At 38.9% G+C, this 13,876-nt stretch overlaps 2 protein-coding genes across 2 annotated transcripts; one reads left to right on the plus strand and one right to left on the minus strand.

Moving 5' to 3' along the window:
• Positions 1-188: 188 nt before the first annotated feature.
• xrra1 (X-ray radiation resistance associated 1) lies at positions 189-8,318 on the minus strand. The gene is made up of 17 exons (XM_018691972.2): positions 8,102-8,318; positions 7,488-7,618; positions 7,298-7,369; positions 7,139-7,211; positions 6,950-7,047; positions 6,412-6,560; positions 5,286-5,393; positions 4,703-4,821; positions 4,539-4,591; positions 4,346-4,423; positions 4,164-4,257; positions 3,966-4,084; positions 3,673-3,849; positions 3,381-3,537; positions 3,136-3,251; positions 2,925-3,030; positions 189-2,830 (listed from the first exon to the last, which is right to left on the minus strand). The coding sequence occupies exons 1-17, from the start codon at positions 8,190-8,192 to the stop codon at positions 2,649-2,651; spliced, it is 1,923 nt and encodes a 640-aa protein (XP_018547488.1). The 5' UTR covers positions 8,193-8,318; the 3' UTR covers positions 189-2,648.
• A 328-nt stretch (positions 8,319-8,646) lies between these two features.
• On the plus strand, positions 8,647-11,636 carry neu3.1 (sialidase 3 (membrane sialidase), tandem duplicate 1). The gene is made up of 3 exons (XM_018691975.2): positions 8,647-8,984; positions 9,165-9,404; positions 9,509-11,636. Exons 2-3 carry the CDS (start codon positions 9,180-9,182, stop codon positions 10,499-10,501), a joined length of 1,218 nt encoding a protein of 405 aa, XP_018547491.1. The 5' UTR covers positions 8,647-8,984; positions 9,165-9,179; the 3' UTR covers positions 10,502-11,636.
• The last annotated feature ends 2,240 nt before the right edge of the window (positions 11,637-13,876 follow it).

A 13,876-nucleotide genomic window follows, 5' to 3' on the forward strand; every position in this document is an offset into this window, starting at 1 on the left:
TTTTATTTATTTTTTGGTTTATAATAGTTTAAACAAACACAAGCAGACAAAGGGAGAAGGTATTCATCACAAAAAAATATGGGAGAGGCTGAAGAGTAAACACTCATCTAAACATAGTTCATATTTTCCTCTGGTAAAAGGGGTTTCTGATAAGTTATTTAAGAGTTGTGAGAGCCTGTGATGAGGTCAGTGAATGCCTACTGTCTGCATCGATTATAACAGCCCTCACTGTGACTGATCATTGCCCAAAACTGTGGAAAACAAACATGTTTAACAAAACTCTTGCACAATAGTACATGTCCATTTTTTTCCTTACATCATAGAATTCCAGCATGAAAACACTTCACTTATGCAACCGTAGATGCTTGAAGTGCTAATCATTATCACTTCAAAATTACTTTGTAACAGCTTTCTGGTCAGGCAAAAATAAATTCATGCCAGGAATCAACTGGCTGAAGAACAAACTCCAGCATGTTCCTGAAAGCAACAACAAATTCCCAGAGAGCCTGTGCTTGAGTTGCACTCGAGTCTGAATACAGCAGTAAAAATATTAGCAGTAAAGAATAAAGAAAGAGAGAAAAAGGTAATAGAGTTTCTGAAGAAGTTTAACACATAAGACAATTTACTGGAAAATAAATACTGTTTCTGTCTCCTCATTGCCATCAAATATATTGCTAAAAATGAAAAACCCTCAGACTGAAACACACTCTTTATGTGTTGCTGTAACTTTATATTTGAAAATATTTCAGATTATGTAACCTGTTCTTCTGGGCATTTTAGTATCAGATTTTTAAATTGCATTACAACAAAATAACTGCTGTCAGTTGTGTTTGTGTCATCAAAAGCACAGCCAGCTGTATAATTTTTGTTGGTTATTGTGAAAGTTCAGTAATTTGATATTTGGTTTTGAATGTCAATGAGAAAAAAAGAAATTCCAGGAGTTTTGTACAGAGCTATAATAATCTAGGTTGTAAATTAATAATAACTTGGCAACAATTTTGAAAGATAATATATCTCCAAATATTTGAATAAGTGAATGTAGCAGCTAAAATGATATTTGAAATCAAATCAAATGAAAATGTGAAACACATGCCACAGAATGACGACGTAGCAAGCATTAAGTGGCTGTACACAGAAACCATTTTGTTTACTGTTTGCAATACATATATATATTTACCATACAATACATTCAGAAGCAGGGAATATGTAATAATGTAGAATCTCCTCATGACCTATCTTCAGAGCACCTATTGATTTATTCCACCTGGGCTGAAAGTGCATTCCACATCTGCGAGCTGCTCTGAGGAAAAATAATTGAAATCATATGAAGGACAAGACCATGAAATCAAAAAGGGAATGAACAACGAAAACAAAACATGACCAGAAATTTTAAAAAGCTACTATTGTAAGAAGCTTGCAGGAATGTCACATATGACATATCAACTCCTGGTGTAGTAAGACATTTATTTATGCGTTGAAGGATGTGGACTGTAAATCATATTGAACTGCAGAGGTCTGTTCAAAATTACAAACAGCTACTGCTCCGCCAAATACTCCTGTTCCTGCCTGATACAAACAACTACAGCTAGTTTCTCTAAAGGATACATTCGCAATATTGTATCTGAAACCTATGAAAGCAAATACACTAGACCCAACAAAACAGGATATTAGATATAAATATAAGACGTCGGATCAATGGCATATCAAACTGATCACCTACTATTTTGCAGTTTAAATGTTCTCCAGCTCCAGGTGTTTAAGTATTTTACATTGTAGCAAACCATATATAGGACCACATCCTCAGTTTTAGGCTATTTATTAAAAAAGTTAACCCGGTTAACAAAATGTTTAACATGTCCTTGGAGAACACTTGGTTCTAAAAGTCTAGACACTGTGCCATATTTTCAAATAACTGCAGGTTATTGTTGTCTACTGCTGTAATCTGTTCCTTGGCTCCAGCTTCTCCCATTTGTTTTGTTCTCAATAGCAGAGTAACATTTAAACCAAAGTTGATGATAATGCTGATACTAGTTTCCATTTCAGGAGGATACTGATCCAAATCTGAATAAGCAACACTTATGTTACCTAGCACAGGTCTCATTGTGGACTTGTTGTGATATTTTATGAATCTACACAATTCTGTTGTGTTTTTTCTCCCCCCTTAGGAGATGGGAACTGGAACCAACATCTTCCTCACTGATTATCACAGCCTGTTGGCCTATAGTGGAATTGAAGGCATCACAAGTAATTTCATGCTGGGATGTCCAACAGTATGCTTATGGGAACAGGCTGGTCCAGAAGAAACACTGAGGCTTTTTTCAGACTGATGAGATACAAATGTACATAAACAGTTCAAACTGGCTCTCCCCAAAGAAGACCCAGTCAGCTCTTACAGCTGAACTCCATTAGTAAATACAGCTGATGCATACTATGCATGCATGTTGAAATGAATCAGGTCATGGCAGCATCCGCACAGCTGCTCAGAACCATCACTCTGTGCTTGTCACAGCATTAATCAGATAGACTCACGTGAACAGACAGAAACACAGTGATTTCAATTCAGCTCACTCCAGCTGTATGTCAGCATCAACAAGGTGTAATTGAAGGCAGGAAGAAGATCACAGTTCAGCTAAACATTACGATATGAATCAGAGCATCTGCACAAATGGATGAGCTCCATCTAAGTCAGTGTTTCTGTCAGAGTCATCGCTGGCTACTTGTTCCATTGTCTTCTTATGGACCATCTTGTACTTTGTCTTCATATCCCTCAGGAGTGATAAAGCTTCCTTATATTCTTGGTTGTTTACACCTGTGTTGTGTATGGCACCGCCTATACAGGAAACAAAGTGTTACAGAAAATAAGGAAAGGTAAGGTTATGAAAGGTTAAGTTAGCTGACAGGGACTGTATCAGAAATGTGCGTACTCAAGGCGACTTCTCTTATCGTTGTACTCCCTTTGATTTCCTTGATCATCTCGTCAACCCGTTCAGTCGGCTGCTTCATTGGTTTCAGAGGTGGAAGTTCCTTAATCTGCACATAGAAATGTTTTTTAAGTCAGGACATGCAGGTTTGTTACAATTTAACAATAACATTGAGCGTGGATGCAAATTATTTTTATGAAGCAAAATATCAAACCCTTTTCTTTTTCTCTCTGTATGGCATCTGGATGCTATCAAGTTTTGGTTTCGAGTCTCTGTAAACATTAAGATTCTTCAGTGTGTGTTCCAGCATCCGAACAGCTGTTTGAATTCCTGTTGGAAGAAAAAAAAAAAAAGCATGAATATTCCCCCTCACTATGGGGCTATTGTATAGCCAAACTCTTTAGGGCTTGAGGAAAATGCATGAAAATAAACAGCTGCAGGTGAAACTACAGTCCTCACCAATGGGCGCCACCACGACATCAGGATTTGGTTTTGCATCCGTCAACATTTTGTAACAGTCAAATTTTTCAGGAATGATATCGTCCTCTTTTGTCTCCTTGTTCTCTGGAGTTTCTTCAGCTCGAAGATTAAACTCATATTCAGAAATGTCTGCAGCCTGGACATGAAATAACATGCAGTAAAGAGACACACTGTGTAGGCACTAACCCAACGTGTATTTCTGAAAAGCAATATAGGTTGTAGAATTCATATTTCCCAACCAATAAGGGCAATAAGGAAATAGATGTCGGACCTGGGTAACAAAGAACTGCTCTGTATTTTCTTGGAGGGTGTCATTTCTGCTATCCTTTCCCTCAGGTTCTAGTGTTTTCTTGACAGTCTCCTCAGTTTCCTCATCCTGAGTCTGTGCAGGACAGGGTGCATCCATCATCTGTGGCTTCTTTGACACCTTTGGGATTTTTTCTTCCACCTGCAATACAAAAATGTCAAAAAGAAAAGATGAATTGTTGACATAACTGTTCAATTTTCATACGGCAAAATGTGGAAGGTCACGATCAGACATTAATGATGCAGAACACATCCAACCTTCCATTTTGGATCAGTGGACACCTTCAGTCTGGGTTTCATGACTTCTTGTGTCTTTTTACGCTTTATTGTTATCCCCAGCCTCTCCTGGAGGTAATGTGTCAGTAAGGGAGGATCTCCTGTGTTCAAACAAAGATGTGGATTCGATTTCAGAAATCCAAATTCAGAACAAAATTCCTTAAAAACATTCCACGTTACCACTTCTCTGTGTGGTCAGGGGGTTGGAGTGAATATCGAGTTCACGAAGCATTGGGAAGAGAGCGGCAGCCATCAGCGCTTCTTCCTCTGCAATCTGACGTCAAAACATTAATGAGACACGTTTGATAATTTTAAATGATAGTTAATAGTTTATTTAAGAAAAGCTTTAACTGCAGACATACCTTATTGTCAGATAAATCAAGGAACTGAAGCTGTGGTAGTGGCAAACTGGTTCCTTTGCAGCTCTCCTCCAGGTTTTCCTTGGGAAAGATCTAGTATGACTGACCATACTCAAGTTTAATGCACAGATTCAAAATGTGGGCCACACAAATAAAGTGAGGAAACATCTCAAACACCAACTATAGAGTCAACTACCTTTGAGATACTCTTTAAATTTCCTTCATTGTCAGGATCTGGCTCAGTGGGGGCTGGTTTGAGGAGATAAAAATGACTAAATCAAAATTGCTGACCAAACACTGACATGCAGGTCCACTGTTAAATTATTTAAAAATTACATCAGGCAGGTCTTTAGCATTTACCAGCTTCCTCTTTCTCAGCTTGCTTTTCAGTAGAAGTCTGCACAGGTTTTGAACAGTCCGTTGTTTGCAAATATGGAATCTCAGAAATGCAGTTCCCTTGTAGGTTTAAATACTTTAGCCTGTAATTGACAATTTAAAATAAATTATTGTTTTTGCATATTTTAATGTGCTTTAAATGGTTCTCTAGTGGTTTAGTGTTTTATTTTCATTAATTTGGGGCAGATTAAAAAAAAAAAAAAAGAATGGTCAAAATCAATGCAGCCTTGGCTGAAATATACCATCTTTTAGTCCCTAATATGAGTCAATCTCCATAAACACTGGATCCTACACCTCGCATAATGCAATGTGATAGATTTAAAAAAGTGGTTTCCAGGCCCTAAACCGAGATTACTCAGATGGTGTTATTAGAGTAATTTTCTCAGACTTGACAAAGCTTCCCCCAGCTCCACAGATGAATTCATACACTACTATTGTTTTCACAGGCTGAAAGGGAAACAAGTGATATGACCATGACTTGGTTGAGTGTCCTTTTAAGTAACTTTTTTTTAAACTTCAAATTCTATAGAGAAAACCACAAAATAACCTCTTCAGGTTTTTAAGACTGCTGAAGACTCCAGAGGACAGTTTGTTTTCATCAAGCATCAGGACTTCAAGAGCTCTAAATTGTGTGTCTTCTTCTTTAGCCAGCCCTCTACAAAAAGAAAAAAAAAGTACAACAGTACAATTAACCAACATTGTAAAAGCCATAAAGCAGTGTAAGTATTTTTACAATGCAATTAAACTCATGAAGTTACACTGACATGCTACCGGAATATATGTGCGCACATTGTTTATGTACCTGGCTGTAGAGCAGGTGTATTGAATGTCATTACATTTACTTCTCCAGAATCAGGAGTGTGAATCTGGAACATTTGTGCACCCCCTTATGGTCAGTCTGAAAACTGTCTCAAATGCATCTTGACTTTTTGGTCTCTCTCCGTATTTACTGTTTGACAAGAATTAGAACCAATGCTCTGATCAAATATTAGCATGTTTGATGTATAATGAGTTGGTCTACCAAATGATAACGGACACAGATGTTTTGAGAGACCACTGTAAAACAATAAAACATTTGCATCACGGCAATACTTTGTAAGACAGTTACTTTATCATGTGCACTGCCTGCTTAAGATATTTTCTGCAATAATAACTGTGAAGAGGCAGACTGAAGGCAGCGTCAGATTGTAGGTGAAGAGTTAATTTGCATTTAAATGTGGAAACTATGTATTAAAACAGATTAGGTGTCTTTCATTCTGCCAGCCTCTCCATGAGTCATGTCGGAGGTTTTTAATAATGGTTTTTTATATGGAAAGTAGGCTTTTTGCCACCACCTCACTGGCAAAACAAGTATTAACACAAAGCGGTGCTTGACAGAAATGGCCTGTGTGTGAAGTTTTGATCCAAAAGACCACACTTATTAATTTAATCAATTATCTACTTGTGTTTTTGCCAATTTTCCCAGGACAAATAAGGAAATACTGTTAGAAGAGAAGTGGATTCATTTGTGTGTTAATTTATATTAAGGTAGATGGACAGAAGATTAAACACTGGAGGAGAAAGTTGTCTGAAGCTTTTTATCATCAGTTGTAAGAATGCTATGAATAAATAAACATCCCATGACAGACTCTGTACCTATTGCTGCCTCATGGAAAATAAGGTACTGTACTAACAGCTGAGTGAAGTCACGGTCAGAAGAACTCAGGTTAGGAGGAAGACGATGAATCTGATTTCCAGTCAGATGAAGGACTTTTAGACGTGGAAGCCGACCAATGGAAACAATACAATCAGCTGACAAATTGTTGTAGGACAAATCCAAAATCTGTGAGAAAATTGAATCATTAAATCATCATAAATCATTTAGATGAACATAACCACATCAAGGTGATGAGTAAAAAGAAGCCCCCATCAGTAGAGTGTGAGGATGAGAGTTTAAGGCCCTCTCTCATAATCAATTTGTTCAAACATATAGGCAGGAATATTTAAATTTTACTTTTTAAAAGTCTTGACATAGTACATGGTTTCTTTGTTTGTAACCAAATTATAAAAAAGTTCTGAAAGAACTTGAGACGTGACAGAAGCTGAAAAATGAACAGAGAGAGCAGTGTAAAGGAAATGAGAACATGTTGGATGGAAATAAAAGGATTTTGATAAGTACATATGTCAAATAAGTATGTAATAAGTGCAGTATGTCAAAATCTGTCATCTTACCTGGAGATACGGGAAGTCAGAGGCATCAAATGTCATGTTGCAAATCCCATTTACAGACAGATTAAGTTCTCTTAAAGACACAAAACTGCTGAAAGACCCTGGAGAAAAACAGTGGATGTTTCAGAAACTCTTGATTTTTTTGCATGAGAGGACTTATTTAGAATTGGCATGATATGTAAAAATAATCACCTAAAGAGAGGGAGTTAATAGATGCATCGATGTAAGCTACATTATCAAACACCTTGAGGTCTTCTGGCTTGACCTGTGCACAGTTAGGAAAATTTCTTTGGTCAGTTTTAACCACAGACCACCAAATTAAATGTATTAGATGTGAAAAGTGACTCTCACAGAACTCAGCTCCTGTTCGCTGATGTCAACAGAGCACAGCTCAGATGGTTTGTCGACACAATGTAACTGAAGCTACAAAATAAAATTGAAAATTGAATTGGCCAGGTGGTCATCTAAAGACAATAGATCTTGCTGTCTTTTGTCAGATAATCAATTCTCATTCTCTCATGAATAGACTGCAGTGACTTACCAGGAAGGGTCCATCTAATGTATTACCATGAGGAGTATCAGCTGCCCTGCTGTTTTCATGTTTTTTACGAGTCTCTCTTAGTCTCCTCTGCTCCTCTGCCTTTCTGTAAGCCACAAGCCAATGACCACCACCTTCAAGGAAAGTAAAATGCAATAAAATAATGTCAGCAGATAGTGTTTACAAATGTATAAACATATATTCATTACTGATTATTTTCTTATTAATTGTTAATCATGTAAAATGTTGTAATATAAGACAGTGAAAAATGATCATCATAATCTCTCACAGCCAAAGCTGACTTTCAAATTGCTTGTTTTGACTGACCAACAGTCCAAAACCCAAAGACAGTCAATAAACAATTTTATAAAACTGAGAAAAGCAGTAAATCATCATGTTTGAGAAGCTGGAACCAAAGAATAGTTTGGCATTTTTGCTTGATTAATGTCTCAGTAAACTGATTATAAACCATTATAAAAGTGATCATTTGCTTGAACTTTATCTTTGTTGAAAATCGCCCTCCAGTAGACCATTTTTGTGCTGATGATTTCATGTAACTCCACTATGTGATTTAGCTATTTTCTGGCATAATTTTAACTTAAATTAATTTAACCCACCGTCCTTCCTTCGACGGAGTAATGTCCTGGCTGGGAAACATTTGGTCGGATAGCTCTGCCCATCATCAAATTTATAGGATGCAGCAGTCATCTTATCTGCTTGTATAAATATCACAAAAAAACTCTTTATGCAAATGTTAATTACGCTTTTAACGCACTGAACTGGCAAAACCGACTTGCTACTGCTCCACTGTAGTGCTCCGTATCCTAGCAACAGCACGTAAGACGAGAGCTGCCCCTCCCGTCCAGCAGGGGGCGGCAAGAAATCAATGTGGAAACCGGTGAGCCTCGCTGCTCAAAGAGTCAATTCGACGATAAGATAATACACCGCCAAGCCAACCGAAAGTATTTGAAGACATTAAACATATATCGTTATGATTATGCAGCTAATTTTCTACAACACAAAGATATCTAATTAAGACGAATTTTCGCCCGACCGTTGTTTGTTTAAACCGTTTAGCCAGCCAGCGTCTAATCAGAAATAACCACAGTGCACGTGCGTACCGGAGGATACCAGCGTGACTGCAGTGGGAGGTTGTTTGTTTTGCATTGCTCCTCTCCTATAACGACTAGTAGCTAACTTGTCTGTTATGTAGTCATTGTGTTATCACACTAATGGGGAAATGCACGATAAAGGGACTCTTTAGTATTCCAGCCAACGTAGCTAGCTAAACCCCGACGTCTAGTTTAGTCGAGACTCGTCCAAGCGAACACGGAAGTGTGTGTGATTGTGGCTCTTGCTTCAGTGCTGTCTTCTTTTCCGATGAACCCATAGCATCAGTGTCGTGAACATCAGAGGTCCCTGGTTTGGCGTGAAATTAGACGGTATAATGCCGTTCACGCAAAGATCAAGGGTGACGAATGTGAAGAGTGACAAGTGAAGGTAAGGGTTTTGTTATGCACGCGCAGTATTTGCCAGATGCTTTGTACCAATGCAATCATATGTGGCTATGAGGACCTGCTAGAGTGTGAACTCTTAACTGTGAGTCTGTGCTTTAAAGATTGTTATGACAAGACTAAAGCACAAGCTAAGTCATACATTTGGAACATTTTCTGTTCACAGGAACTCTAATCCACCATGGGGAACACACCTTCAAAAAGTGGCAGTGGAGAGGAGTTGGTCAAAACAACTTTGTTTGAAAAGGAACCAAGTGGGATAACATACAGAATTCCTGCTCTCATTTATCTAAGGCATAGTCACACCTTCCTTGCCTTTGCAGAGAAAAGATCCTGCCCTTCTGACCATGATGCCAAAATCCTTGTTATGAGAAGAGGAGCGCTGCAAGATGATGGATCTGTTCAGGTTATTATTTGCACATTTGCTCAACCCTTTGCTTTAGTACTGAAAAGTGCCAATATTCTCTGTGCTCATCTTTGTAATTGTTGTCCCTCGCCATGTTTCCCCAGTGGTCCTCCAGTCAGGAGCTGTCAACAGCATGTCTACCAAACCACCGCACCATGAATCCTTGCCCTGTGTATGAGAAAAACAGCAAAACACTGTTTTTATTTTTCATTTGCATCTGGGGAAACACCACAGAGTGTAGGCAAGTCATCACAGGTAAGAACAAGGCACGTCTTTGCTGTGTTAGCAGCAGTGATGATGGGCAAACTTGGAGTCAAGCGAAAGACTTAACAGAAAGCGTGATCGGTGAAACTGTCCATAAGTGGGCCACATTCGCTGTGGGGCCCGGCCACGGTGTTCAGCTGGAGAATGGAAGGTTGATCATCCCAGCATACGCCTATTATGTCCCGTACAGATGCTTTTCCTTCCCCATTCCTTTTACAGTCTACCCACGTGCACTGTCTATTTATAGCGAGGACTTTGGACAGACATGGCGTATAGGCAAGATGCTTCGAAAAAAGTCATGTGAATGTGAGATGGCAGAGATCATAGACCACGAGGGCAGGAGTCATCTTTACTGCAATGCTCGTCACACTGGAGGCCACAGATGTGAGGCCCTGAGTGAAAACAGTGGCGTGTATTTTGACAAGCCCCACATGGCTCCAGAGCTTGTCGAGCCACCCTCAGGCTGTCAAGGCAGTGTCATTGGCTTTCCTGCTCCAGAATTTGTCCCAAATGATGATGCCGAAAGCAAAGCTTGCGGCACTTCACTTCTGTCTCCAGACACACAAACCTGGCTCCTCTTCATGCACCCAACCAATAAGTCTAGTAGAAGGGACATGGGCGTGTATTTGAACCGATCCCCTCTGCACTCGTCGGGTTGGGACAGGCCCAGGATCATCCACAACGGACCCAGTGGCTACTCAGACCTGGCCTACAATGGGGACAAGGATCAGTTTTCGTGCCTGATAGAGTGCGGGAAAGAGAGTGAACTCGAGCAGATTGCGTTCATGTCGTTTACCCTTAATGATGTCATGCAGACAGGGAGTAAGAAATAGAAGATGCGCTGAGTTGTGGTTGTTTTATTTGTGTATTAACAAAGCTCTCTGACATTCTCCTGCAACCTAAAAATCTGAGCAAAAGCCACTAAATATGCTGTGCAGTAACATCTGTCTGTGTTTACTGTTGTTCTACATTCTGGAGATGATAATGCATGAGTCGTGTGTTTTGTTGTCTCCTCGTTTACATGAAAATGTAATTCAAGTCTTAATAGTATTAATATGCAACCAGCTGTACAAGGAAGGAAACTATTTTTAAAATGTAGGGTGGTTGATTTTAAGCATGCTGTGCTGGACTGTCATTTTTAAAACAGGCTTTGTGTGTAGCATGTTTGACGAGCACTTCATAAGCATTTCTGCATCTTATTAAAGTGTCAGTATTTCTGAGCAGTGGAGAGAATTTGCCTACCTCTTTTTATTTTCATATGAAGATCATAGCAGGCCTTGTAAAGTAGAGCGTAGAGTTTCCTCCATGCTCAGTCTCTCCTTTACATTTAGTATTCTCTGATTCACATATGCCTTCTACTCTACTGTTAGAACTTAAGCCGTGCCACAGCCTGTCAGTGCACAACCTCCTCTGAAGGTCACAGCAGGTGACACAGCAAAACTGGACGGAGAAGATCATTTTTTACTTGCTACACCCAGCTAATCAATGAAGAGACCAAGAAAACTGTTCCTGAGTTTGTAAAACAGCTGAGGGATTAATAGAGAGGGAGATACTATATTGTACACTGATTTTTATTACATTCATTTTCAATAGCAATATTCCACTCGGCTACATTCTTTACTTATTTATTTTTCTTTAGCATTATTTTCTGAACAAGCATTTTTCCTAGCATTACTAATTAAGTGCAGTATTATGACGAGGTATAATTGGCCGGCTGTTGGTTATCAAATGAAAGCATGTTACAGCAGATCAAGATTCACTATTTATAAAGCCACTAGGAATTTGCACACACAAAACCTTATACTAAGCGACTTTAACATCCCTCTTTGCCTAATGTTGTGAGGCGAAATGCCTCAAGGTGATTCTACACTAGTTTCAATGTGTTTTTGTTGACTGTTGTGGAAAGTGATGAAACCTGCATGAAATATGTATTTTAGTAGAAAATAAAAGTAATCTGTGATCACCTGACTCATCTTTTGTTCAATTCTGTACAGTTTTTTCCCCCTGATTATAGTGTAATTATGGTAATTATTGCTTTTTACAGCTGACTGTTGGGAGACACTTAAGAGGACAAGATAAACAGTAATCATTTGTCAAACAGGGGTAAGGGATAAAAGAATAGGGCAGAGATATGGTTTTAAAAGCAGCTGTGAGAGACACTTTATCAGCTGTAGGGAGTATTTTATTCCCTCAGCAGGCAAAAGAGGCTAAGGGCTGCAGTGTGTTGAAATGATGTGAAGGACTTTTGTTGTAAAGCAACCTGTGGGGATTTAAATGTGACTCAACAGATGTGCAGACAGCAGGGATGAATTAAGGACAGAAAGGAACATTTTGGTAGAGGGTGGAAACTGGATATTCTGTGCTTGTAACGATTTCCAAATGATATGATGTCTTTACTGTTAAGGGAGTGATAGTATTTGCAACTGTAACAAATGAAAACTAGCTGTTTCAGGACATGATTTGCATGATGTTTGAGTATGTAGCATGTAAAAATGAAAATATAACAATACTAAAAATTATTACAAATACTTGACATCTGTTACTGGCAACAATACACTTAGCAAGACCACTACAATGATGTCATATCCTCGATAGATGCTCAAAGGATAAAAACAATGTTATTCAAAAGTTTTCTTATTGTCAATAAATTACATGAAAAGACCAAAAACCAAAAGTCTGTCTCCCTCTCCCTCCCTCTGTCTTGTGGCTCCTTCACAGGATGTAAATCCTTAAAAAATAGTCCAAAATACAATACAAGTATGTTCATGGTAATGAGGGGACATGTCACTCTCTGAGCTCTATAGTGTGCTTAGTGCTTAGGCAATACTTGTTGGATAAATCTAGTGTTCAGTCTTTTGTTTGGATGATTTTTTTGTGACAATGAGAAAAATATAGAACATCACCAACCTCATCCCTCTTAAACTGCACAGTTAAAGAAGAACCTGAGTACCAACTGAGCTAATGTTGAGCCAGTAAATTAATTTTTGACGAACTATTTCAGTTGTGTGTCCTTGGGTACAGGCTGCTGGAGGCTTCAGCACCGGGCCTAACCATTCATAGAATCACTGAACTGATACAAAAGCAACACCTAGGCAAGGTATGAAATGTACTTTATTAGATGTGGGGGTTTGTAAATCTCAAATGTGCTTATTAACTGGGTACAGCTACTTCATTCGTCTCTGTTTTTCCTCACCTTGTCCAACCTGCTTCTTCACAGGAAGGATGAATCATGTAATGAAACCTGTTTTTCTCTGACAGTGTTGGCGCTGACGCATCCAACATTTTTCAGCGCATATGACAATTTTTATCAGAGGGTGGTTTACTGTGATACACACATATGTTACATCTGTCGCTCTGATGACATTCACCCGGTCTAGTTACAGTGTTGGCGTCGCAAATGTTTTCTGTTTGTGGTGAGTGAAGTGGGGCGTCCCAGCAGGCTCTGCTCTTTTAGCAGCACAGACAGTACTGGACACAGGACTGTGATATTGTTCTTGTCCAATCCATTTGAATGACCCTGGGGCCCACAGGTGAAAGACTGCCAGACATTTTTGTTTGGGAGGGGGGGTGACAGACTCCTCTTTTGATTTTTTTAAAAAGTGGAAGTATGTATGGCTTTGCAAATTGAAAATGTCTTTTCCATCCACTTTGATTGTTATATAGACCTTGCAGCCTTTTTCTCATTACATAAAATCATCACCCTCTGATTTAGCATTTAACACATCAGTACTCACCAAACCTCAAAATATATCCTGCTGTAGAAGGTAAAGAGAAAATTTGACAGCTTAGTACGCTGTTGTATTTTGATATGACAATCAAGCTTTAAATGGGCCAAGTCTAGCAAGAAGATTAAAACCGTCTCTAAAAAAAAAAGTATATCTCTTTCAGGTCATATATTCTATACAAGCACGGACAAAATCATGGTATTATTCCCATGCTCTTCCATGCTCAGTAAAAGTTGCTAACATTTTCTACACTTGCAAAGAAAACCTTCTCTTTTTTAGAGTGAGACATCATGAAGCAGTTATTGCAGCAGTGACACAAAGCACTTTATAAGCCTCAGTGGGTGCAGAAATGCAGAAAACCTGCTCAGGGTCAAAGGCAGAGCCAGTGTTTGCTAAGCTGTTTAAACACACGAGAGGAGGCTGTGGTTGGAGGAGCTGCTGCTTCTTTCACTTTCTGTCTGCATGAAATCCAAAGTGAATTTT

Source organism: Lates calcarifer, linkage group LG20, assembly GCF_001640805.2.
Source record: "Lates calcarifer isolate ASB-BC8 linkage group LG20, TLL_Latcal_v3, whole genome shotgun sequence".
In the NCBI taxonomy this organism is placed as follows: domain Eukaryota; kingdom Metazoa; phylum Chordata; class Actinopteri; family Centropomidae; genus Lates; species Lates calcarifer.